Consider the following 23531-nt stretch of genomic DNA (forward strand, 5'->3'; position numbering starts at 1 on the left):
GGCTGCATACCCAACCTCTGGGTGGGGAGTTGGAGTTAATTCCCCTCTAACCTGGCATCCTGGCTCCTCCCCCTTGCCATAGCCTTTGTGTTGCACCTCGTCAATTTCAAGTTGTGATAGTAGTTGCCGTTTGTGGATATTGGAACACTGAGCTACTAGTTGTTTGGCAGTCAGGGTTGACTGGGGATGTCCAGCATTCTTTGCATGTAACCTCTCTGACTAGGGTTACTTGAGTAGTAGCATTCCAACAGATCCATGTTTTCACCTCTCATCCATTTCCTCCGTCTTGTTCCAGTAGCCTATATATATAACGAGCATGGGGCGGGAGGGACGGGAGGTGACAGTGGAAAGAAATGAATCACTTTTAAGAGAAAGAAACTTCTAGCAGAGCTTGGTTGTTGTATTTAAAAGGAAGATTTAGAAACTGTATTCTGAATTTGACAGGGAGCCAATGGAGAGAAGCTAAAACTGGAGAAATATGATCTCTCCTTCCAACCCTCATCAGACCTCTGGCAGCAGCATTTTGGATCGAATCAAAACATTTTAAAGAGTTTTTTGGACATCCAGTTAATAAAGAATTATAGTAGTCCAGCCTAGAAAAAGTGGTACATGGACCAGTTTTTCTTACAGTCTTTTTCCCCTTATTAAGCTGCACCAGTCTCTATCTCTCTGTTTTTTCCATTGATGCCAGTGCTGCTATATCCACAAATCATGTAGCTTTTCTACTGCAATTATTACTTTTTAGCTGTTTGTGCATAAATAAGCTGGACGTGTTTGGTAAAATGACAATGCCATATTGCGCCTCAACTACATTTTACTAACTCATTCTCACTTTTTCCCAGCGTTTTGTTTCATCCAGAAAAAGTCATGGGTAATTTCTGCAGTTGGTAAAATATGAAGATGATACAAACATGTGTTAATTTATAACAATGTAATGTGTGTGCTGAGCGAACCCAGAATTCAGGCTCATGCCGAGTAAAAAGGAAACAGATTTATTAACAAAAAAGCAAACAAAAAAGGCTGATGTGGCAGCAAACAAAAAGAAAAAACTTACAGAGAGACACGAGGAGGAACACATGGAGAAGGATCTGACATGAATAAGAGAGCAGTAACAGGACCAGGATAAACAGTAAATAGACACAGGGCAGAAACTGACCGAATACAATGATCTAACGAGTAATGAAAGCAGAACAGATTATATAGGCAGAGGCTGATGAGGAAGTGGACACAGGTGACGGATTAGTAACTAGGGATAGGTGTAGATGGGTGTGGCAGGCTACTGAGGGGCAGGTAAAAAAAGTGGAACAGGGAACACATGAGAAAAACAAGAGGGACGAGAACACACAAACACAACAGTGACAACATGAAATCAAATACAGAAAAATAACTCAGAAAATATTATTCCTATGTGATCCAGGCCTAGTTAAGAGTTTTAGCTAAGGCAAAGCCAACATCTCCAAAAAATTACTTCTGGGTTTGATTACTTCAATTTCTTGTTTGTAGGCTTAGATTAGTTGTCCCTCCAACATTTGCAGTTGGTACAAAATGCAGGGGAGGGGTGACCACATCACATTACATTTAGCTGATTTTAAGAACTTACTGATGGCTTGTAAGGCTCTGTATGGCTGGCTCCTGGTTATTTGAAGGATTTTTTAAGGCCATAATACTCCAACAAGAACCCTCAGATCCAGCAATCTGTCATGCTCGACTGAGACGGAGGCGAACCCAGAAAGCAGACTCATTACCCTGAACTAAAGAAAAACTGATTTATTTAAACAAAAACAAGAAGCTGACGAAGCAGCAGAACAAGAACAAAACTAAAACTAGAGACACGGGAGAACACAGGACTAGCATGGAAGAAACAATGATCCGACAGCGTGATGGGGGAATTGACAAGGTATAAAAGCACAGAGGATGATGAGGTAAGTGGGAACAGGTGAATGATAATAATAGCCGACAGGTGGAGACGGGCGTGGCAGGTAAATAGATAAGTGAGTGACTGAGGAGGCATGAGTGGTGACAGGAAACAAACACAGACACACGAGACAAAGGCAGAAGGAACTCAAACCAAACTAACAAGATAACAGAATAAAATAAATAATAACACCAACGGAAACAAAAACAACAAACAAACACACAAAAAAACCAAATCCCGACACAATCAGATTGTCTCAGATGTCCCACAAACCAAACTTTAAAACAGAGTTGGATCGGACCTTTACAGTGAATGCTCCTATGCTGTAGAACAATTTAGAAATTGAAATAAGAACCTCTTCGAACCTTGGCCCGTTTTAAAAGACCTAAAACCTAACTTTTTTTTATTGGCATTTGATCCGATCAGATCTTTTAATCCTGCTTGTTTTGTGCTTTAAATTGGACTTTTACCCTTTTATCATTTCACTTTTTATTATATTTTTTATGTACTTTTGTTCATTTTATCTGTTTGAAAGTATGTGCTTTGATGTTTTATTTGTTGTACAACACTTTAGTCCAACTTACGTTTTTTTTAATACATTGATATTAACATTTATTTTCCATTAGAATTAGTCATGAATTATTGCCGTCACATCTTCAGACTTGTGACAGAATCTTGAAGTTTTATTGTTAAAGAAAACTTTGTATCCAACAGATGAGTCAAAACAAACTGTAAATAAAACGGCATGTCTAAAACTGTAATTTAAACAGCTGCTAAACTAAGCTGGAATTTGTTTCTAGACTCTTTTAGAGTCTAAAACCCTTCGAAACTTCAACACACATCCACTCATCAACTGCAGAGATATCTGCTGAGCTTTTTGCAGGCTCCAGGACAACCTTTACCCCCCTCCCATCTGACAACAGCTACAGAGAACAACTCTAAGATGGAGGTGGAGTGAAGACTCGCTCTGCATCAGTGTGTATGTGTTGTTTTCATTGCATGTCCTTCAGCTCTAAAAGCACTGAAAGGAGATGTAAAGAATCTTAATGAAGTGAATCACCAAAGTCAGAGTAAGAAGTGAATTAGTGTTTGTAGACTCTGAAGTCAAGTGAATAGTGAGAAAGCCAAGGTTAAATTTAGAAACAAAGAGATGGCCTGTGCATTTTAATTATTGCTGGAGTAAACATTCTGCAATTACCTAAAATACTCCGCTGTGATGTATGACAGCAACTCGTGTTCTCTATTTAACTTCTGAAGATAAACTCCTGTGTCTGGACACAAAGAGCAGACAAAGCCGAACGCTTTGCTTCATTAAGTTTCATTTTGCTTTGGTGTCCAGAGACTGGAGGCCAAAGGATTTATGTTTCTGATAATTTAACTGTCTGCTCTCTTCTTATGTGAACAATGTTTTAGGACGGACTGGAGAAAATGTACTCAGATTCTACACAAATGATCATTTGGGCTCAAGGGTAAATTTATATGTGTGAAAATAAACCACTTCAAACTCACTGGAACTTGTCAGCCACTATCTTACATGTTATAGAAGTGTTTCTGCTTCAGGACACCTTATTTAAACGATCAACAGGTTTCTGCAGGACTCTATGACATGCTGAGAAGGTAATTTAAAGGTGAAATCAAAAAAGAAAAATGAGTTTTTATGTCATAATCCTAAAGTTGGGTGTATGTGGGCGGTGTCACCTCCTTGGTTGGTGACGTAGAAGGAGCTGCAGCCAGCTGTGGCAAACCTCTGTAGGACACTGAGGAGGTCACTGTCACAGTGTTTATTACTGAAAATGGAAGCAGCAGAAGAAGCAAGTTTTGTTAACAAGAGTACTGGTTTGAAAACACTTTTTTGGGGGTCTGATGCTGTTGGAACTCGAGCTCCACGTTTCACAAGGAGAACCCCCGAGCTTTATAATGATGTCACACAGTTTTCAAGGAGTTCCCCATCCGGACAGCTAGAGGCTGCCGGTGCCGGTCCGACTGTGGGTCCAATCACAGGTGGCGGTCTGACTCTGAGTCTGACTGCAGGTGTCACTCCAGCAGGTGGTGGTTCTTCTATTGAAAGGGTGTATTTCAGGTGCTCCTCTTCAAAGCATTAACTGCACAATCAGTTATCAGACTTTGGGTTGTAATTTTCACCAGGAGCTAAACTAACCACATTCTTGTCCTCTGGGAACCTGAAGAATGACACCTCATACGCTGCCTGTGTGTTCTGTGCTTTAGAGTGTTTGGCAGAAGTTGAGCAATTTGTGGTGAAATACCACAACAATAACCAAACTTCAACTATGATTGTGTAAAAACCATTAAAGATGTCAGTTCAGTCATGCAGTGTCCAACTTTCTGTGAATCATTTCATCCTTTAATGGTGTTTTTACTGTCAAGTGTGTCTGAACTAGAGCTACAAAGAGGTCTGGGCTTTCACCAGAAACCTCATTTTTGTCTATGGGTACATTTTTTGCAACTTTTTGGGAATTTAATCTACATTGTACAATGTACTACTACCAAAGGTCATAATACTATTTCTGTCCAAGTTGCACTTTTTGATGTATTTTTATTTTCTTTTTGTGGGTTTTCCAAAACTTTAGGAGGAATAGTGAATAGAAAATCATGATTGAAGTGTAAGAATAACAGGCAAATATTACAAAGGGGGCTTCAGAGCTTATGTATTGGCAGCCTAAATAAATGATGCACATTGTGATGCTTTGTTTCAATAAGAGACAGCTACTGCTGCCCCACTTCCTCCATCTTCTTCTCCTTGTTTTTATATTTTCGGATGTAAGCGTGGCTCATATCTGTGAATGTCAATAAGAGGCAGCTCTATGGCTTTTCTATGAATTACATTATTGATTTCCTATACTGCTCCAAACAGAAAATGTAATTATGCACAGACTCAGCCCGAACCCCCATCATCCTCACCAAACACATCTTTTTTTCATTCCTTCTTCTCCTTACTTGTCTTACACTCAGTGGCTTTTTATCAATTTGTCTTTCCCCCAACCTTCAGTATCTGGAACCTCCACCGCCCCTGCACCGACCTCTGTAAAACCACTGTCCTTCACTCATATCAAAAAGCTTTGCTAGAATGTTCTGCTTCAGCATCAACAGTATTACTATCTCTGCATACATATCCCAGTCTGAGTATTACACATGTGATCCTTTATCTGGAAATATTTAAATGTAAAAATGTGATAAAACAGAATTATATCCATTTAAGTCAAACCTTGAAAAACAACTTTATGCCCATTCTCACTCAATTAAATGCCTTCCTGAGTAAAAATGGCATTTGGAAGTCTTACAGTCTGGTTTTAAACATTTGCACAGCACTGAAACAGCTTTATTAGGGGTTTGTAGTGGTTTTCTTTTAGCAAATGACTCTGGCTGTTTTGTGATCCTTGTACTCTGAGATCTAACTGCAGCTTTTGTTAACTACAGTATTATTATTTCTCTTTTACAACACTGGATTGAGATTACAGGTGCAGCATTAGATTGGTTCCATTCATACATGAGAGACAGAAGCTTCTGTGTTGACAATTTTCTGTTTACTTCAGCACATATTTCCTGTTCAGTCTGACCTCTACTAAAGTGTCTTAACAACACTGTGACTTGGATGAATTGAACTTTTTAAGTTTTAATGAAAAGAAAACAGGTTATTGTTTTCAGTTCAAGTACTACCTCTGACACCCCTCCTGCTAACTTTGGATCTCTGGAGCCATAAATGTCTAAATAGTCCTGCGTCTCATATTTCTCTGACTTGCTTCAATCTTATGTTCTTTCGTGGGTCCTGACATCATAGCATAAAAAGCTCATCGGAAATCTAGGGGTAATTTTAGACTTGGATTTTAAGTTTAATAAACAGATTAACTTTGTTATGCAAAATAGTTTCTTTCAGTTAAGAAAAATAGCAAAACTTAAGGTAGTTTTGACTTGACCTGACCTGGAGAGAATTATATACATTTTTTATCACAACTCGACTTGACTGCTGTAATGCACTTTATGTTGGGGTCAGTCAGGCCTCCCTTTCATGCCTCCAGCTTGTTCAAACTGCTGCTGCCCATCTTTTACTGGAACGCACAGATTTGAGCATGTTTCACCTGTCCCTGAATTGATCTTTTAAATTCTTTTATTGACTTATAAATGTCTTAATGGTCTTGCCTCCTCATATCGCTCTGACGTGCTTCATTCTTATGTTCCTCTGTGGGTCCTGACATCATCTGATCAGCTACTTCTGGTTGTCCTCAAAACTGGGCTGAAGCTCAGAGGTCAAGCTTTTTTAGTTGTGGATCCCAAACTTTAAAACAATCTGCCTTTTAATATTAGGCAGGCTTCTTCACTTCCTGTTTTCAAATCTCTTTTAGAAACACATTTCTTCTCACTGATATTTAACACAGTTTGAGATGATTTAGTCTTTTGACTCATTGTCCACTTCTTTTGGGGTATTTTCCAGATGCATTTTTAACTTATTTTAATTGATATCTTTACTTTTGTCTTTTATATAATTGTTATTGCACAGCCTTTTGTTTATGATCTGTTGATTTTAAAAGTGCTTTATAAATAAATTGACAACTCAGTAGGGTACAAAATGTGATCTGTCAGTTCTCAGATTGTGCATTGTGGATGATTCTCAGGCATTACCACATCAAATTTTAGCTAAATATCTCTAAACCTGACTGATATGTTGCCTAAGGTTAATCGGCTGTGGCAGCCATCTTGAATTATTTGTCCAGTAGTTCATGAAATACTTTGCCAATAGACAATCAGAGCTAATGCCAACAGCTAATGCCAAAGTTTTAAGCAAAGATTCCATTCAGTGCTTGGAGTGTGTGTCGAAGATACGGCTCAGCTACTATCACATCAAATTTTAGGTCAGTATTTGTAAAATTTGCTGAGTTACAGATATGTTTGTGTTTCCTATGCGCAGTTGGATGTGGTAGCCATCTTGAATTTGGTTGACTTCTGAAGTTAATCATTTACAGTTGTAGACCCAATGATTACTTTCTTGATGTTTCAATAAAATCCCTTTAGTAGTTTCTGAGCTATTTCACACACAGACAGACACACTCTTACACAGACACAGGCAAAGTCTTGTCCTCCTAGGGGTGCAGGATTAGCTTCCATACAAGTACAGAAAAGGGTTGCAGTCTGATCATTGCAGCTCTTTTACCAAAATACATACATTACTACATTTCTACAGTTTATACACTCATACACAAGATAGCCACAAGATTATGAACTCTGACAGGTGAAGTGAAAAATACAGATTGATCTAAATGGTCCACACTTTCCATTTCACATTTTAAACCTTTTCTAAGTTTCACTAAGCTCTTTATAATGCATTTATAATTCACCTCTTCACTCATGCTCTGATTTCTGTTATTTAACTGCATTTTTTATAGTGTATGTAGCACTTTGTATTGTGATTCACGCAGTTAACGCAACAGGGTCAGATGAAGGTTTATTGTCTTGCCTAAGGACACTGTCAGATAACAGGACTAAGGACCGAACCTCTCAATCTTCTAAATAAAAGACCAACTTGTCCTCACTGAGCAATAACTGCCCCATCCTTTTACAATGGCTTATACTGGACAACAACTGAACATTGTGTCCTTGAAGGCAAACACCAGAATTTAAAGACTTTGACAAGAGCCAAATTGTGATGACTAGACACAAGGGTGACAGAATATCCACAGCTGCAGCTCCAATGCAATGTTCCTTTTCTGTTGTTACCAGAACTGACCAAAAGTGATCTATGATACGAAAGCCAGCCAAACAATAGTAGGGTCACCGCTGGCCACAGTGCCTCTTTGCAAGTAAGGGGCAAAGGCTGGTCTGGGCTGTTTAGTAGGAAAGTTCTTGTGCCCTAAACTACTAAAAAAATAATTTTACTGGTCTTTATACAGGGCTGGCCCAGTGGTAAAGTGGTCAGAGCTGTTCCTCACAGCAAGAATGTCAAGCTGCAGCCTTTCTTTGTGCAGTTTGTAGTTCTCCTTTCGCATGTATGGGATTTCTTTAAGTACTCTAGATTTATCCCATGTTAGGTTAATTGGTGACTACATTTAATAACCCCAGTACCGGACTCTCTACACTGGATTTTTGTTTTTCTGAATCCAGTTTTCGTAACATCATGGAATATTACAGATCTGTTGCACCATCATGCTCCAGGCAGAGCAATGAGGTAACCATCTCAACTCCTCAACTTAAAAATTAAAAGTGAAAGGTGATAGAGCCTTTCCATTTGTTGCTGCTAATATATGGGATGCTCTGCCTCTCTATATCAGTGGTGCTAAAACCCTTGTAAGTTTGAAGTTATTGCATAGGACACACATCTTTGTGTTGGCTTTTAAACTCAGTTGACCTTGACATTAATTATGTAAATTAATTAAAAATTATTTATACATATATGTATGTATAAATCTGTGTGCATATACATACATTTTTAGCTGCTTGATCTCCTTTCACTTTTAGCATATGTTTTGTCTAGCATTTTATTTTTTGTACTCATAATTGTGTGTTGCTTTTTATCTTAATCTTTATTTTACTTAAGTGTGTGTAAAGCCCTGTAGGATAGCAAGGTGTTGTTTGTAAATTTGCTACGTAAATAAATTTGACCTTGACTGTAACGTAAATTGTCACTAGTTATGAGTGAGAATGTGAATTGTTGTCTCAACCACAGAATATTTGTGTGTAAGTCTGTCTGTCTGTAAGCAAATTATCTCAAGAAATCTGAACAGAATTTATTGAAACTTTTAGAAAATAGTCCCTGCCTGTACACATAAAACCGATTAATATTTGGAGCCAAACTCCCATCTCTTCCACATGGGTGGTTCCACTTCACTTCAAGCTCGGGTCCTTGGGCCTGGGAGCTTGAGGGTTCTGCACAGTATCTTCGCTGTTCCTAGGACTGCGCTCTTCTGGATGAAGATCTCTGAGGTTGTTTCTGGGATCTGTTGGAGCCTCTCTTCCAGTTTAGGGGTCACAGCACCGAGTGCGCCAATGACCACTGTTACCACTGAGTCCTTGACTCTCCACACCTTCTCTATTACCTCTTTCAGCCCTTGGTGTTTCTCCAGCTTCTCGGGCTCCTTCTTTCTGTCATTACAGTTGCTTGGGATTACTACGTCTATCACCACTGCTTTCTTCTGTATCTTATCTATCACCACAATGTCCAGTTGGTTAGCCATCACCTGTTTGTCAGTCTGTATCTGGAAGCCCCAGTCTTCCAATTCATACTCGGTACAGATGTTCCTCTACATTATCCCAGTCTGCATTTTGGGTCCTGCCTGGTATGATAGACCCCAGCCTCTATTGCTATTGTGCTGCCATGTTTGCTCTGTGCTGTCCTTCAGTCCAGCCTTTTCAAGCCACTAGTAGAATTTGTTGATTTAAAAGAATAAAAAATAAATAAAAGCCAAGCCAATTGAAATCATTATATATATTGATTTTAATTGGCCTGGAGTGTATTAAACTACATAAAATTCCTCTATTAGTACTGCCAACAACTGACACATTGAAGTCTTGAGCAGATTAGAGGAGCTCATCAGCAAACATCATTAAACTGTGAATATGCAGAGGTTTGGAAAGGAACTAGACCATTTTGCATCTTAGACTCTGTATTTGGCTGTTTAGCTCTTACTGTGGAACATGTGTGGTTTTGTGTTTCCCTCTGCTAACCCCCATGTTTCCGTTCTTCTTCCCCACAGCACCAGAAGGAAATCAAGCCAAGTCCCAAGGACCTACCGAAGGTTTTCACAGAGCTGCAGCTGATGGGACCCGACTCCGCAGAGCTGCCTCTGAGGAGACCTACTGGGCGTACTCAGGTGAATATCTGTAGTGATTGTTGTGCAACTTTGAGTTATCTAAATACAGTGAAATCTTTAAAAATACTAACAATTTTCAAAGTGTATTTTTTAAACTAATTGTTTGCTATGAATTGCTGGTGTTTGGCAGTTTGTGAACAGAATGTCGTGAATTGATAATGAACATCTTCTCGAGTAGACAGAGACACGGCTTCTGGTTTCTGGTTCTTTATTGGCTGCTTTCTTGCTCTGTCTTGTCTGTTTGTTTGTTTTTTTTCTGGTTAGTTTTCTATGAGTCATTGCTGTATTAATGTTCTATCTTGGTTTGTCTCAGTATTCTTGACTTGCCCCTAAATCAGATCCCCTGCAGATCAGTGCCCTGCACTTAGATTAAACATATCCAGGATCTAACTCTGGATCTGAGCTACATCAGAGGACCAGTCACAGTCATGGAGCTGGAAGAAAGCCAAACACAGAAACTCCACAAATTATTACAGGATGAGTAGATCTAACCATTACTTTTTAAATTGAATATGCTGCTTTTTATTACGACAAAGTTTAACCAAATCTATTTCAATGTCTGTCCAACATTTTTAAAAAAACATTTTGCACTAAATGAAGAATAGTTCAATCAATAATTAGGATTATTATTTTTTACTAAATTTTTTTGTAAGCACATCTCACTAACAGAGGTTCTTAAAAGTTATATTTAAAGGTCCAAATCAGATTTGTAGTTAATGTCAAATAAGGGCAAAGGTCCAGAACAACTAGTGATAAATAAATCAACAACAGAAATGGTTTCATTTGCCTACAATTGGCCTAAGCAGCTTCAACTTTTGACAGTAATCTTCACTTTAGTTTTACAAAAACTTTTACCTAAAATTAATTAATTTCATACCATTTTATATTTCAACAGATAAAATGCTTTTGTTTTTACCCAGATAAGCTTGACAAGACACTAACATAAAAATGACAGTAGGAACACAGCAAGCCAAGGTAGGTACAATGTGGTTGGGGGTGGACAACAAAATAATATCCAATGCCTAGAATACAGTTTTGCACAGAAAAATTGTATGTGATTTTCAGAAGTTGGCCACAAAATGCTGCCTCAGGGCTCACTGGTTGCTTTTTCACAAATGCTTCCAACTCAGTTGGAGTGACATTGAAAATTTCTTTATTTTCTTACAATTTTAAGACTTCAATTAGTCTGTATGGAATCAAAGATTGGGAGGACATATCAACATATTTTTTCATCCTCACATCTTTGAAAACTCAGTTTCTAGATCTACTTTTTTGTTTTGTAAATTTAAATAACACCATGGCGATGTGACATAACACCTGGTCCCACACTGGTGTCGTCAGGCTCCTACCTGACTGGCTATTGTTGGTATGCTGGTGTAGATAGAAAGCAAAACATTTTCAACTATATTCTTTTATTCTGATATTGATATGAAGCCGAATAACTGAAGCATGTCAAACATGCACTAGCAGTCAACTTTGACCCCCCCTTCCCCCAAAAAAGAGAAAATTTTGTGCAAAATTTTACAATTCATAAATAAATTTTAAAAAGAAAGCATTTTCCCAAATTTTACAATTTATTATTAATAATAAAAAGGTCATTTAAAACAGTAAACAATCAATTCATTGCATTGTACCAAAACATATAAAAAGTGGGCTTGTATCGAATTCATTTGTTGTTCAGTCCAGATTCAGATCGGAGTTCAGATTTGAGAATCCCTGCTCTGTAATTATAAAAGTGTTGCATTTACCCAGTGATTTTATTCAGTCATTTAAGCATTTTATAAGATCTCTGTGGAAATAAACATGAACAAATAGTTTGGTGAATAGATGAGCTCAGATGCTCTCATTCCTTAAATGACAGATAAATCTTTTATAGTTTAGAGGTATTTATTGAAAATAAAAATAGGGTTAGTTCTTGTTCCTGTAGGAACAAACATTAGTGTTCATATTCTGTTTTATGCAAAATACAGTAAGTATTCAGTTCTTTTCAGATCTCTCTCGTGATGATTCACAAAGTCAAACATAACAGTGGAACTCAGTGGGAGATGGACAAAAATAGAGTTGCTTTTGACTTTAATTTACGGTAACCTTTTTTTTTTTTTAAAGGAACTTGATTGATTTAGATGTGGTGCAATTACATGTGTGATCCTATGTTAGGTTTCCAGCATCAGTTACCATGGTAACAGGCGCGTGTAACAAGTGAACCAGCTTCATGATGCTGAAAACACCAAACTGAACCTGAAGTTATCTTGAAAAGACACTAATCCTGCTTTGTAGTACAAGTCTCAGGTCCCATTTGGGTAATCCACCCCCCTGCAGCTCACTGTAAGCGCTTTTTTAAGTTTGTGTATAACCTTTCAGGGCTTCTTTAGGTTCTCTTCTTTTGGGTTTCTTCCACTTTATTTATAAAGCACTTAACAGTAACAAAGCTGACCAAAGTGTTGTACAATACAACAAACCAGCCTAGGATAAAGGATAAAATACATAAATCGAGAAAAAAAATCTGATCTAACAAATGGATACATAATTAAGCACAATAAGGTCAAAGTCACTTCACACTGGGATGAAGGCCAGGGAGTAAAAGTGTGTTTTTAAACAAAATTACAAAATGTCTAAACTGTTCAAGTCTTGCACATATAAACCTAAACATGTTGAAATGATCCTTCTGCTTTAGATTAACTTAAAATCAAAGTATTCTTTCAGATGAAAAAGGGTTAATTATTGCTTCAGCATATCATCTTAGTTAAATTGTGATTATAGTTCTTTAAAACCAGTTCAGCTAATTTAGAGTAATTATTTACTGATAAACTCAGAATTTGATTTCTTGTAGTTTCATTGTTAATTTTATTTTTAATGTGGCAATTGTTGTTGATTTTATGGATTGTTTGTTGATTTCATTTTGATTTACTTAAATTTTGTAACAAAATATTAAAAAGGCAAATTCAGTCTCTTTCTTAGTAACGTATTATGATGGAAAATTCTCTGTAATAAAGAGATTCCACCCCTAGCTGTCGAAATTTAATAAATAATGTGAATAATTTAAGTAGCCTAAATTTCAGTGGTCGATAAATTTGATCTAATGCTCTTTTTAACAAGAGTCTAAACAGTATCAAAAGCCATGTTTGTTCACACTTCTTTTTACATCTTCCTGTTAAAGATCCATTTTCACTCCCCCATTTGAGATGTTTTTTTCACATAAGGGGCAAGAAAAGAAAGGTCATTGCAAGGGTTCCTGCTGGTGCCATTGGGTAATGAAAATAACTTTTATCTTCTTCTCATTGAAATTCAGAAAATTTAATGCAATCCAACTCTTAATGTTGAAAAGGCACTCAAGGGGAGGCTGAACAGAGCATGGACCAGTGTGCTTCAGAGGGAAGTATACAATCATCTGCATAAAAATGAAAAGCATTTAATGGCAATACGTAAAAAGAAAAGGGAGATGTCCAAGAATGGAACCTTGTGGTACCCCCCTACCACAAGAGAGTCACAAAGGTGGAAACAAAATCCTTGATGTTACCTTAAAAACTTCTTTCAGAGAGGTAGAACACGAGTCGGTGGAGTGCTAACCCAGTGATGCCTACCCACTTCTCAAGTCTTGAGATGAAGATATCATAGTCAATCCGTCTATCATTGGTTCTTTCTGTTTTAAATTGATAATCAGAAATCAAATAATGAAAAACGAACTGGTTATTTTGTTTTTTAATATAACACCAAAAATGAAAAAAATGCCTGGTTTTTAATTTTTCACTTGTAGGCTAAGATCGAAAACATGAAATGGAAAAACGGGCAGCAGGACAGAATTTGATTTTAATATTTAATTGGTCGGGTTTAGGTGGCCCGGAAGTTTGGTAAGGAGCACTAGCAAACAACAAATCATAACTCTGAATCTTTACCCGATTTTCACAGTTTGGTTTATTACAAACAGCAGACATGTAGTATGATACAGGGCGCTGGAGAGCTGAGGTTCACTTTCAGGGAGGTAAAGGTCCACTGGAAGCTCTCTGCAGCTTTCCTTCAGGTTTCTGTGTTCCTAAAATATAAGACACATAATACTTAAAAACAATTTAATTGAAAACAACTAGAAAATGTTTTAGTATCCCACAGTGTATTGTAATACACAATACATCATTAATTCCTAAACATGCAGAAAGAACAAACAGGTAAATAAGTTAACAAGTTTAACAAAGTGTGATATTAACTTTAGTTTTACATATAAATCAGACATTTCTGTTTACATGTACAGTAAAAATCTCCTCCTTTTTTGGGATGAGATGGAAAGTTGAAGACAGGTGAGGGTCACAGCGTCTCTAATCCAGTCCTGTTAAAGTCCTCTGGTTTGAAATGTTCACTACAGAGATGAGACGACTCTGTAGCAACAAAACCCCCCCCTTCTTACTGCAGCTTCTCATTGCCTCCTTAAAACTGTGTTACTGGGAAACCTTCAAAATGTGAAGAAAAATAACAGAAAGAGCTAATGAGAGAGGAGCACCAGTTCCTCCTGTTAGCATTTTGTTGATTGACTAATAACGTTAGCTACAATAACATAATATTATAAATGTTTAAATAACCAAAATTATTGTTCAGTCTTACTTGTGAAAGGTGATATAAAATCCAGTCATAGCTGCTCTGTCCTGCTGCCCATTTTTAAAGACAGACTTGACCTCCAAAATTCAAAGTTCATCCAGGAAAGACTTTAGTTGATAGTAAACATTTTTCCAATGTTTAGACAAAAATGGGAGTTTATAGTTTGTCAGTTCGTTGTATTTCCTCTTATCCTCATTGCAGTTACCCTTTGCCAAGTGTGATAGTTAGTTATCTGGGGAATTTTATCTTATGTCTGTTTCTGTTTGGGCTGCCTCTTTCTAAATTTAAAAGATGACTTTCTTCTCCACATGGCAGGATTAGACTTTTTTGCTGACATAGATCTCAGCAGACAGGAGATTTTGTTTATTTTTGATGTGATAAAATTCTTTCAACAACTAAAATTTATATCCTGGATGTTTGTTTCATAAACAAGATTGACGTAATAAAGAGTCCAAAGAGGAATGCAATTCAATCATTCCTTGAAGGATCACTCATAGTCATTTTTTGTTAAGAAATGACAGAGTTGTAGTCGTTTTATTCAAACTCTGTAAATGGCATAATGTGGGCTGTCATGCAATATCATGATCATTATGATAGGTCATGCTTAAAGTATGTGTTGTTAATGGGTCTCAGCTACTACCAGATTCAGTTTTAGCTCAAAATCTGTAAAGTTGATTTAGCTATAATCATTTTTGTGTTAGTTAATATTGATTACCTGTGGCAGACACCTAGAATTTGATTGACTGTAAAAAGTTATGCAGTTATTTATGGATATCCAAAGATTACTTTCTGTTAATGTTAGCAAACTTTTATCAAAGTCAGGGTGAAGGAGTCAGTGTCAGATTTTGGTTATCTTTTACTGTTTAGTTCTTCTCAAATTTAGATCCCTTTACTTACTTTTTTATTTTATATATTAATTATCACATCTCTTTATACTTAATTAGACATTATAAAAAATAAACTAACAGCTTTTAGCCCAAAGGCTGCTGTGCCTTCAATGTCAGATTTTGGTTATCTTTTACTGTTTAGTTCTTCTCAAATTTAGATTCCTTTACTTACTTTTTTATTTTTGTGTTGTCTGTTCATCCTAAAATATATAATAATTATCACATCTCTTAATACTTAATTAAACATTATAAAAAAATAAACTAACAGCTTTTAGCCCAAAGGCTGCTGTGCCTTCAGTGTCATTTCCTCTCAGCCACTTTTCCCCTCCTTTTTCTGTGTGCCTTTTTTTAAAAATTTTATTTGAAATATTACTACAAGCGCTTCAGACAGGAAAAAATAAATAACTAAAAATTCTGTCCCTTTAGAGTCTTTAATTTTTCACAGGGGCAGCATTAATCTTTAAATATGCATGCAATGTCAGCTTCAGGCCACAAGCGATCTTTTAGTTTATTTTCAGCTTCTAAATTCATAGCTTTGTCGTTGTGTCTGTGAGACATCCTGGATAAAAACAGACCAAGACAGTTTTACTGATGTGATTGGTTCTCAGATCTACTGATGCCTTTCCACCTGCTGTCCCTCCTTGCATTGAATTGATCGCAGCTCTTACATAAGATGATAATGATGATGATGATGATCATGGAGTAATGTTGGTCAGGGTTCAGGAAACAGATTGAAACTTCTTCATACAGAGAGAGAGGAGGTCTGGATACTGTCTTCACAACATCATTCTCACTTTGTTAAAGTGAACATTTATAAAGGGTCATTTCCAACTGACCTTAAAAACGCAAAAATTTCAATAACTTGTTTAATTTTTACAGATGTGCTGAAGTTTGGTGTGGTTGAAGCTGAGAGTCTTTTACAACACAAGCTGCCAGTGCATGGTTTAATATATTTGCCTAAAACTTAAGCATCATGCAATTCTTTTTAGTTGTTGGTTAGTTGAGAACCCAAGGATGCAGGTAGGCAGGTTTAAATTCAAATGTGTAATTTTAGAAATGAAAACAAACCCAGGAGGTGCAGGTGACAAAAACAAACAAATAAACAAATGAACAAAAAAACAAAACCCTAAGAGTGACCAGGAGAGTTATGTATGAGGATCTGACAGAGCAGGACTATAACCAAGAGTCAATTAAGACTGGGTAAGTAACAGAAAACACACATAACTAACAGAAGATAAAATAAACAGCAGCACCAAAACACCAAAGAAACCCTAAAACTCTGAAAAAAATAATTGATGGAGTCACTGTCTGACTGTTAGCAAAATATCTCATGAACCACTAAAATATTTATTGAAACTTTCAGAAAATCATTGAATGTAATTTGTGCTGTGCTGATCAAATTTATAGTTTCATTTTTGATTTAGCTCTAAACAAATCACAAAGTGTAATCAACTTTCTTCTCTATGTTAATCAATGTCTAGAATTCAGTCAGTTTTACAGATATTGAGCTGAATGTTGATGCGTTAGTAGCTGGGAGTCATCCCCATCACACACTTTGAGTGCTAACAGATCTTGCTAGATCTCACAATATCACAACATTGTGCCTAACAACATTTGACCAAAACAACTACTACTGTCATTTCTTGTAATAAGAAGGTCTCAGGTCAAAACTCTGCCCTCAAAAACAAGTTATTTAAGTTTTAGGTCAGAGAAATCTGTCCCTGAAATGTTTTGTGGCAATGTTTCACTAAATGACATTCATACAATGTCAGTATTTTCAGATCTAATTTAATCTCTCCTTTAAATTCAGTTCTGTATTAATTTTTGTTTTGCATAATGTTTAAGTCAAATTACCAAAAAGCAAACCCTCATTAGGTTTTGTTTCAAATATTCTTCTATTTTGTAATATTTTCTCAAGCGAAAGATTAATTCCTGAAGTTTATCATGTGTTCTCTGTTTGACCTGTTAGACACTCTTAGGTTCAGACTGAATAAAAACAACAACAACAACAACAACAAATACGACTTTTTACAAACGATTTTTTGTGAAAATACCAGTTGACAAATTCTACCTTGCTGTACATTACAAGCTACATTAAAATCTTGCTACTAACAAGAATGGTTTGTTTTTATGTCTCTGCTTCTAGGAGACAACTAGCATTTGTTTCTTTTTCCTGTTTTACTGAACTGTGACTTAGGCAAAGCTGGAAAGTAGTGAATTTCATTTACTCATTTTTTAAAGTAATTAATCCAATGTATACTTTTATTTGAGTATGTTTTATTTCAAGTATTGTACTGTAGTAACTGACATGATTTCTGATGTAACAGAGTAAAAAATTTGAACGTAAACATGTGAATTAAAGTCATGAAAAGAATGGGCACCATGAATCCTGCAGAGACTGGGTCTGTTTCTTACCAGTCAGCTGGTGTATGATGCAGCTACAAGTGACGACAAATGGAGAAGGAGGACATTTCCTCCTAAATAAACCCATAGAGATTGTGTATAAACTCCACCTATCGGCAGGCAGCTTTATCTGCTGACCTGGAGCAGAACTCAGCAGACATGAACGTCACATGTTAACTGGCAGGCAGCTAAATCTCCGCCATGATTTTTGTTCAAGTCAAACTAAAGATAATCAAGCAAACTTCTGGAACTGCTGGCCATGTTTAAGAGAGACTCTGGCTTAAAGTGAAAAGAAGGTCGCTGCTTTTTTCTGCTGTTAGCACAAACACTCAGACCTGCAGCTTGTGGTGGTGAACTTAAAAACATTTGTTTGTTTTGGCAGTTAAAACATACTTTTATATTATAGTAAGTCAAACATCAGTGCCTGACATTGTTAATGTTGGTTAGGTCTGGAGTAGCTCATAGACTAACTAGTTATTAATTATGCTAACTCTATGACAATATGATCATAAACAGAGTGTCATTAACTCCCAAACTCATGTCTGAAAACATGTCAGAGAATTAATAAGTGGACAGAACCTGGTCTAATTAAACCATACAGCCTGATGAAGAAAAATCCTGAGTTTATCAAGATCAAACAAAAATAATTAGTGTATACAATAACTGTAATTACAGTCTGCGTATGTCAGCTATGTTCTCACATCAGGTGATTATTCACTCCATGGCAGGGTATGTAGGGTTTTTTAATTATGTTGTTAAACAATGTCCTGGATAAAATTACCAGCCATAAAAGGCTGAATATGAATATTCTTATCATGGTTCTGATAATATTTTGTTTTGCAACCATTTTTTTTACTGTAGTCTAACTACTTGAGGTGCAAAGTTGGATGTACTCAAGTTTTCAAGCACATTTCCCATGTTTGCTGAAAGTTTGTTTTATTTTGTAATTGCATATTGAATTGTGAAGATTTTACTTTAATTTAAAAGCTCATTTGAGAAAAAAAAAATCTTGTCCTTTGATTCACCACAGGATAGACAGCCTCTTGCTATAACAAAAAGTAATTCAGTAACTTTTATTCTAAGAAAATTTGTAATGTCTTACTTTTTTACTTTTACTTGAGTAGAGTTTTATACAACTTGTAATGAAGTAAAATTTCAACACTTGAGTACATTATTTTAGTACTCATTCCACCTTTGGTTTTAGGTGTACCGTTACACCATAGTGGGCGTGTTATGTTCCAGACTATAACCGAAGTGCAGTGTGTTTGATGATATGGTAAAATAAAGGATGGAATGTTCATCCTTTAAAGCAGGGGTCTCCAATCCTGGTCCTCGAGAGCCACTACCCTGCATGTTTTCCTTGTTTCTCTGCTCCAACACACCTGATTCAGTGGTTAAATCACCTCTTCTTGTTCTGCAGAAGCCTGTTAACCACCCATTGATTCAAATCAGGTGTGTTGGAGCAGAGAAACAAGTAAAACATGCAGGATGGTGGCCCTCAAGGAGAAGGTTTGGAGACCACTGCTTTAAAGCCATCTGTGCCCGTAAATGTATCTCCTTTCAATTATATCAGCTGTCAAAACTAACCTGAGCTAACAGTTCACATCAGAATCAGCTGGAGAATGTCTGTCAGATGGCAGAAACTTATTTTTCTCAGTGATTTAATGGTTTGTCCAGAACAATGTCTGCTGGCCATTTGCAATTCAGCCAAAATGATAAAAATCCACTTAGTTTCTAAGCTATGAGACCTAAAAGTTGTTAAAAAAAATCATAAAAACTAGATGATTTGAAAATTTACAGTAAAATAAATTCTTTGAATATTTAACCTTACCTGAGATCTCTTTCACCATGCAAAGAAGATGCTGGGTAATGTTGATTTAAAATAAAATCATTGGTATAATGCTTGATTGTACCTGGCTGCATAGTTTAGGTTGTGGTGTTGCCAGTTATATTCATGGCCTTTGTTTCTTGGCAGCACACACCGAGTATCTATTAAATGCAGAAATAACAGTTCTTCTTGATAACATTCAGAGGACAGAGATAACTGCTTTCAATCGACCTAATCACTTTCATCCTGCAGCTGTCATCACACAACTTCCTGTATGTGTGCACAATGATGTGCCTGTGTGTGTGTGTGTGTGTGTTTGTGTTAACTGAATGGAGCTGTCCGTGCGATGTGGGAAAGGTGACGCATTATAACAGCACTTTCTTTAATTGTGTCAGCAGCTGAATGACTAATGAAAGATCAAACCAACATCCTTTGAAAGAGAAAACAAAATTAAAAATGCTAAAACTCCACAGCCAATATAACACTTCTACAGTCTTTCTGCTAAATATTAAGCACAAACAATAATGTTAAAATGTATTTATTGTTATGATATAAATATATATAACTCTAATATTTTATAAGTTTAATGTATCAGGATACAATAGAAAAATTAAATTAATGAATTGAGTTTATTAAAAAAATTAATCTGTTGTAAATGTACAACAGTTGGGTATTTTTTGAGAGTTTATTTAAACCTTGTCTTGTGGTTCATGAGATATTTTTGCTAATATGACAAAGAAACAAACACATGCACAGTTAATTTGGTAATCCAAAAAATAAAATTAAAAACTCCAATTTGTAATTTCTCATGAGTTATTTAATTGAGATTGTATTTACTGGATTGTGAGACCTTGGAAAAATATTAATATGCATATAAGACTGGCTGGCTGTGGCGCTCCGAAAATTTTTAGCGGTAGCTATTGCACCACTTTCCCTTCCCTTGGTGGTACCCCTGTGAAAGATGTTGTACTTACTTTTCATTGGCTTTAAAAGAAAAAAATAAACAAAGAACCACAAATGCACACCAATCAGTTAGACTGCTGCTATTTTTGTAAAAAGACATGTTAGGCCTGTAATAGAAAGAACGGAGAGAACCTGGGACACTTGGTTTTGGATTGTTCTCAGCTTCTCTATGTTAATAACGTGTCCAAAAATGTAAAATAAAAATAAATGTAAAATATACAATTATATTTATTTTTAAAATCACACTGAATAATAGAAGTGGTGTATTTTTCTAGTGTTACTGCTGAGAATAGATAAAAAACAAATTTACAAAGTGTTCAGAAATGTAATATCACCACAGTGACAACTCAATTCAAAAACGGCTGTATAATAATAATAATAATAATAATAATAATAATAATAATAATAATAATAATAGAATGAAGCCCTAAAGAGTAGATTTTTGTTTGCGTGTGTAGTTGGTTCCTGAGAGTTGCTAACTGCTAGCTTTCATTGGTTCAAACCTTTCCTCCATCAACTATAGAATTTGAGACAGACAGGTGGGATTTTTTAGGTACCATAAAAGGCCAGGGTGTCTTCCACTGCTTTGGATCAGAGAGGGAAATGCTGGGCTTCCTCCTGAGCTTTACCTAATAAAAAACATATTCAGTTCAGTGACTCTGTCCAAACCTCCATCAGTCTGATTCTCCTTCTCCTTGAGGCTTGTGATATTTTTCATCCCTGACCACACATCCATCCAGCTTTGAGTCTTTGAATAACACACCAGGGACGAACTGCCCACCCCCACCCCTCTGCACACACACACCTGATGGTGAGCAGGTGCTGAGATTGTGTGCAGCCGACTTGAGGAAGACACCAAGCAGACTCAATTCACACAGAGCTGCAAGACCCTACACTGTTCCGGGTTTCATGTTAAAAGACTGCTTCTGAGTTTTGAATCAACACAGTTTAAAACCGCCAACATCATCTCTGCCACCATCATTCCTGATGCCGCAAACTAGCTGCAAACAGGGAGTCTCCAGAATGTCTCAAAATGTTAGTAGGAGTTCAATTTCCTTGCCTGAGTCTCACAGTCTTGTTACATAAATGTAGAACATGTACAAAAAAATTGTGTGCCAAATTTTCTCTTAATATATGTGGCAACCTGGGGGTGGATTTTCTTTTTATGATGAACCCAAATATAAAATATTAAAGGTTATAATGACCAACAATGCCACCTGGAATAAATCCAGGAAAATAATGTAGTAAGCACACAGGTAAGTTCTGCTGGAAATGAGGAGACGAGATTCAGAAAGTTCTACAAAATTTATTAAACTTCAATATATCCGTTTAAAATAATAATCTGAAATTGAATGGTTAAACAGTGAATGCAGTCAACAAGATTATAATAAAATGTCTAAATTTCCAAGGAAACTGAGGCTTACCAATGGGGAAGTAGTAAGGGAAGGGGCAACATCTAGTGCAGGAAAAGGGATCACCCTGGACACTACAAAAACACAGCAAACAAGGAAAGAAAAAGGTGCTCCAACAACACACACACACACACACACACAAGACACCGCCACCAGGGGTCACCACCGGCACCACAGAAGCCTCAGTCCCTAAAAGAAAGACAAAAAAATGAAACAATATGAATAAAACAGTGATACAAATGCAATACAGTGTTCCACTTTTATCCCTTAAGTAGAGCCATCAATGCGCCCAGCAGCAGGGAAAGTTCAGGTTTGTCTTTTTAAAACAAGTTATAGGTAGGCAAAACAGCAGCGAGTGCCACTCCAGGTGCAGTGCTGATGAGTCGGAAGGCTAAAAAGAATAGAACAAATTAATACAACTGCTAACAAAACCATAACTTGCAGCAGCCGCTTACCTGTGACCTGATAAATGACTGCACTGCCAAATAACCAGATCCAATTCCGCCTACATGCGGTGCAACTGTAAGAAAATGCTATGTGAAGGTTTTGTTTACATGGGGTGATGTTACCTAGCCACGCTAGCTCTTACCTTCCTGTCAAACAAATGACCGGACAGATCGGTCCAGATATTAGAGGTGCAGCAGAGGAAGCTAAGACGATAAACCAATTAACATCAATAACTTATTAAAACCAAAAACAATAAAACAGTCACGCTTACCCAGAACGGTGCAAACAAAGGAAGCGGATTGAATTGACGTCTCAACGCAAGCAGCCTCACGACAGGTGAAGGCTTGCTTATATGCAGCAGCTGAAATTGGCCTTAAAGTGGCAGCGTACCATTTATGCTGCTACATATAGTTTCAGATTTGTCATTGTTTCAAACCCAGTTTAGTTTCTGTAAATTCTGAAGAGCCAGAGCTGTATTTTGACACCTTCACCGGCATTCTCCCTATGAAAGAAAACATTCGAGGGTACAACCTTGAATATCCAGGTTTAACCATGTCAATAATAAATAATAATTATGAAAGACTGGTACAAATCTGTCCGTTTATCTTCATTTCAAAATATAAGTGGAAAAAAATCACAAATGTGGAGTCAGTTGTGCCTATGTGACAGTGGCCCACTGACACATCTCACTACCATTGACCATGTGGGGCAAAGCATTCAGAATAATTGGGATTATACCAAGAGAATATCATCAAAAATTAAAGGATTTTGAACTCAACAATAATACTTACTGCCTACCAAAGATATGCAGACTAAGGATATTACAAGACCAGAAATTTATTTTCTTGATACTTACATGGACTTTTTTTTTAAACTGCGAAAGTTCACAAAACAAAGCCTGGAAGCCTGGTTGGAATAAAAAATGGGATTTGTTTTGTAATTTAAGGTAACAAGAACTCAAGTGGATATTCTTAAACAAACAGATTTGTTCAAATAGTTTTTTGTTGCTTTTTTTTCTATTTTCATATTTAACAGCTTTATTAAGTAAAGCTATTTTACATTTGTCTACAATCCAGTAATACATTTTTGTTTACAAATTTCTTTTCTACTGTCAGATGTTTGCATTTGTGGGCAAATTTAAAGTACAACAGTTGAAGCAGACATTCTGGTTGTAAATTAACAGGTTTGTACAAACGGTAGAAATTAAATTTTTCCTGGTAATATTTTGTGCATGTGCAAATTTGTTGTCATCTTCAGTGAAGATCATGGTAAGCC

The 23531-nt window shown here is 36.5% G+C and overlaps 1 protein-coding gene across 2 annotated transcripts in view; it reads left to right on the forward strand.

Moving 5' to 3' along the window:
• LOC108247474 (receptor-type tyrosine-protein phosphatase gamma) overlaps positions 1 to 23531 on the forward strand; it is a 520767-nt gene that overhangs the window by 108787 nt on the left and 388449 nt on the right. For both annotated transcript variants that reach the window (XR_005233059.1, XM_037975187.1), the window contains exon 2: positions 9616 to 9732. Coding sequence is in view for 1 of the 2 variants with exons in the window: in XM_037975187.1 (XP_037831115.1) it covers positions 9616 to 9732 (117 nt within the window). In the remaining variant the exon portion in view is untranslated. The remainder of the gene's footprint in view (positions 1 to 9615; positions 9733 to 23531) is intronic.

This window comes from Kryptolebias marmoratus, linkage group LG4 (genome assembly GCF_001649575.2).
Source record: "Kryptolebias marmoratus isolate JLee-2015 linkage group LG4, ASM164957v2, whole genome shotgun sequence".
NCBI classification, from domain to species: Eukaryota; Metazoa; Chordata; class Actinopteri; order Cyprinodontiformes; family Rivulidae; genus Kryptolebias; species Kryptolebias marmoratus.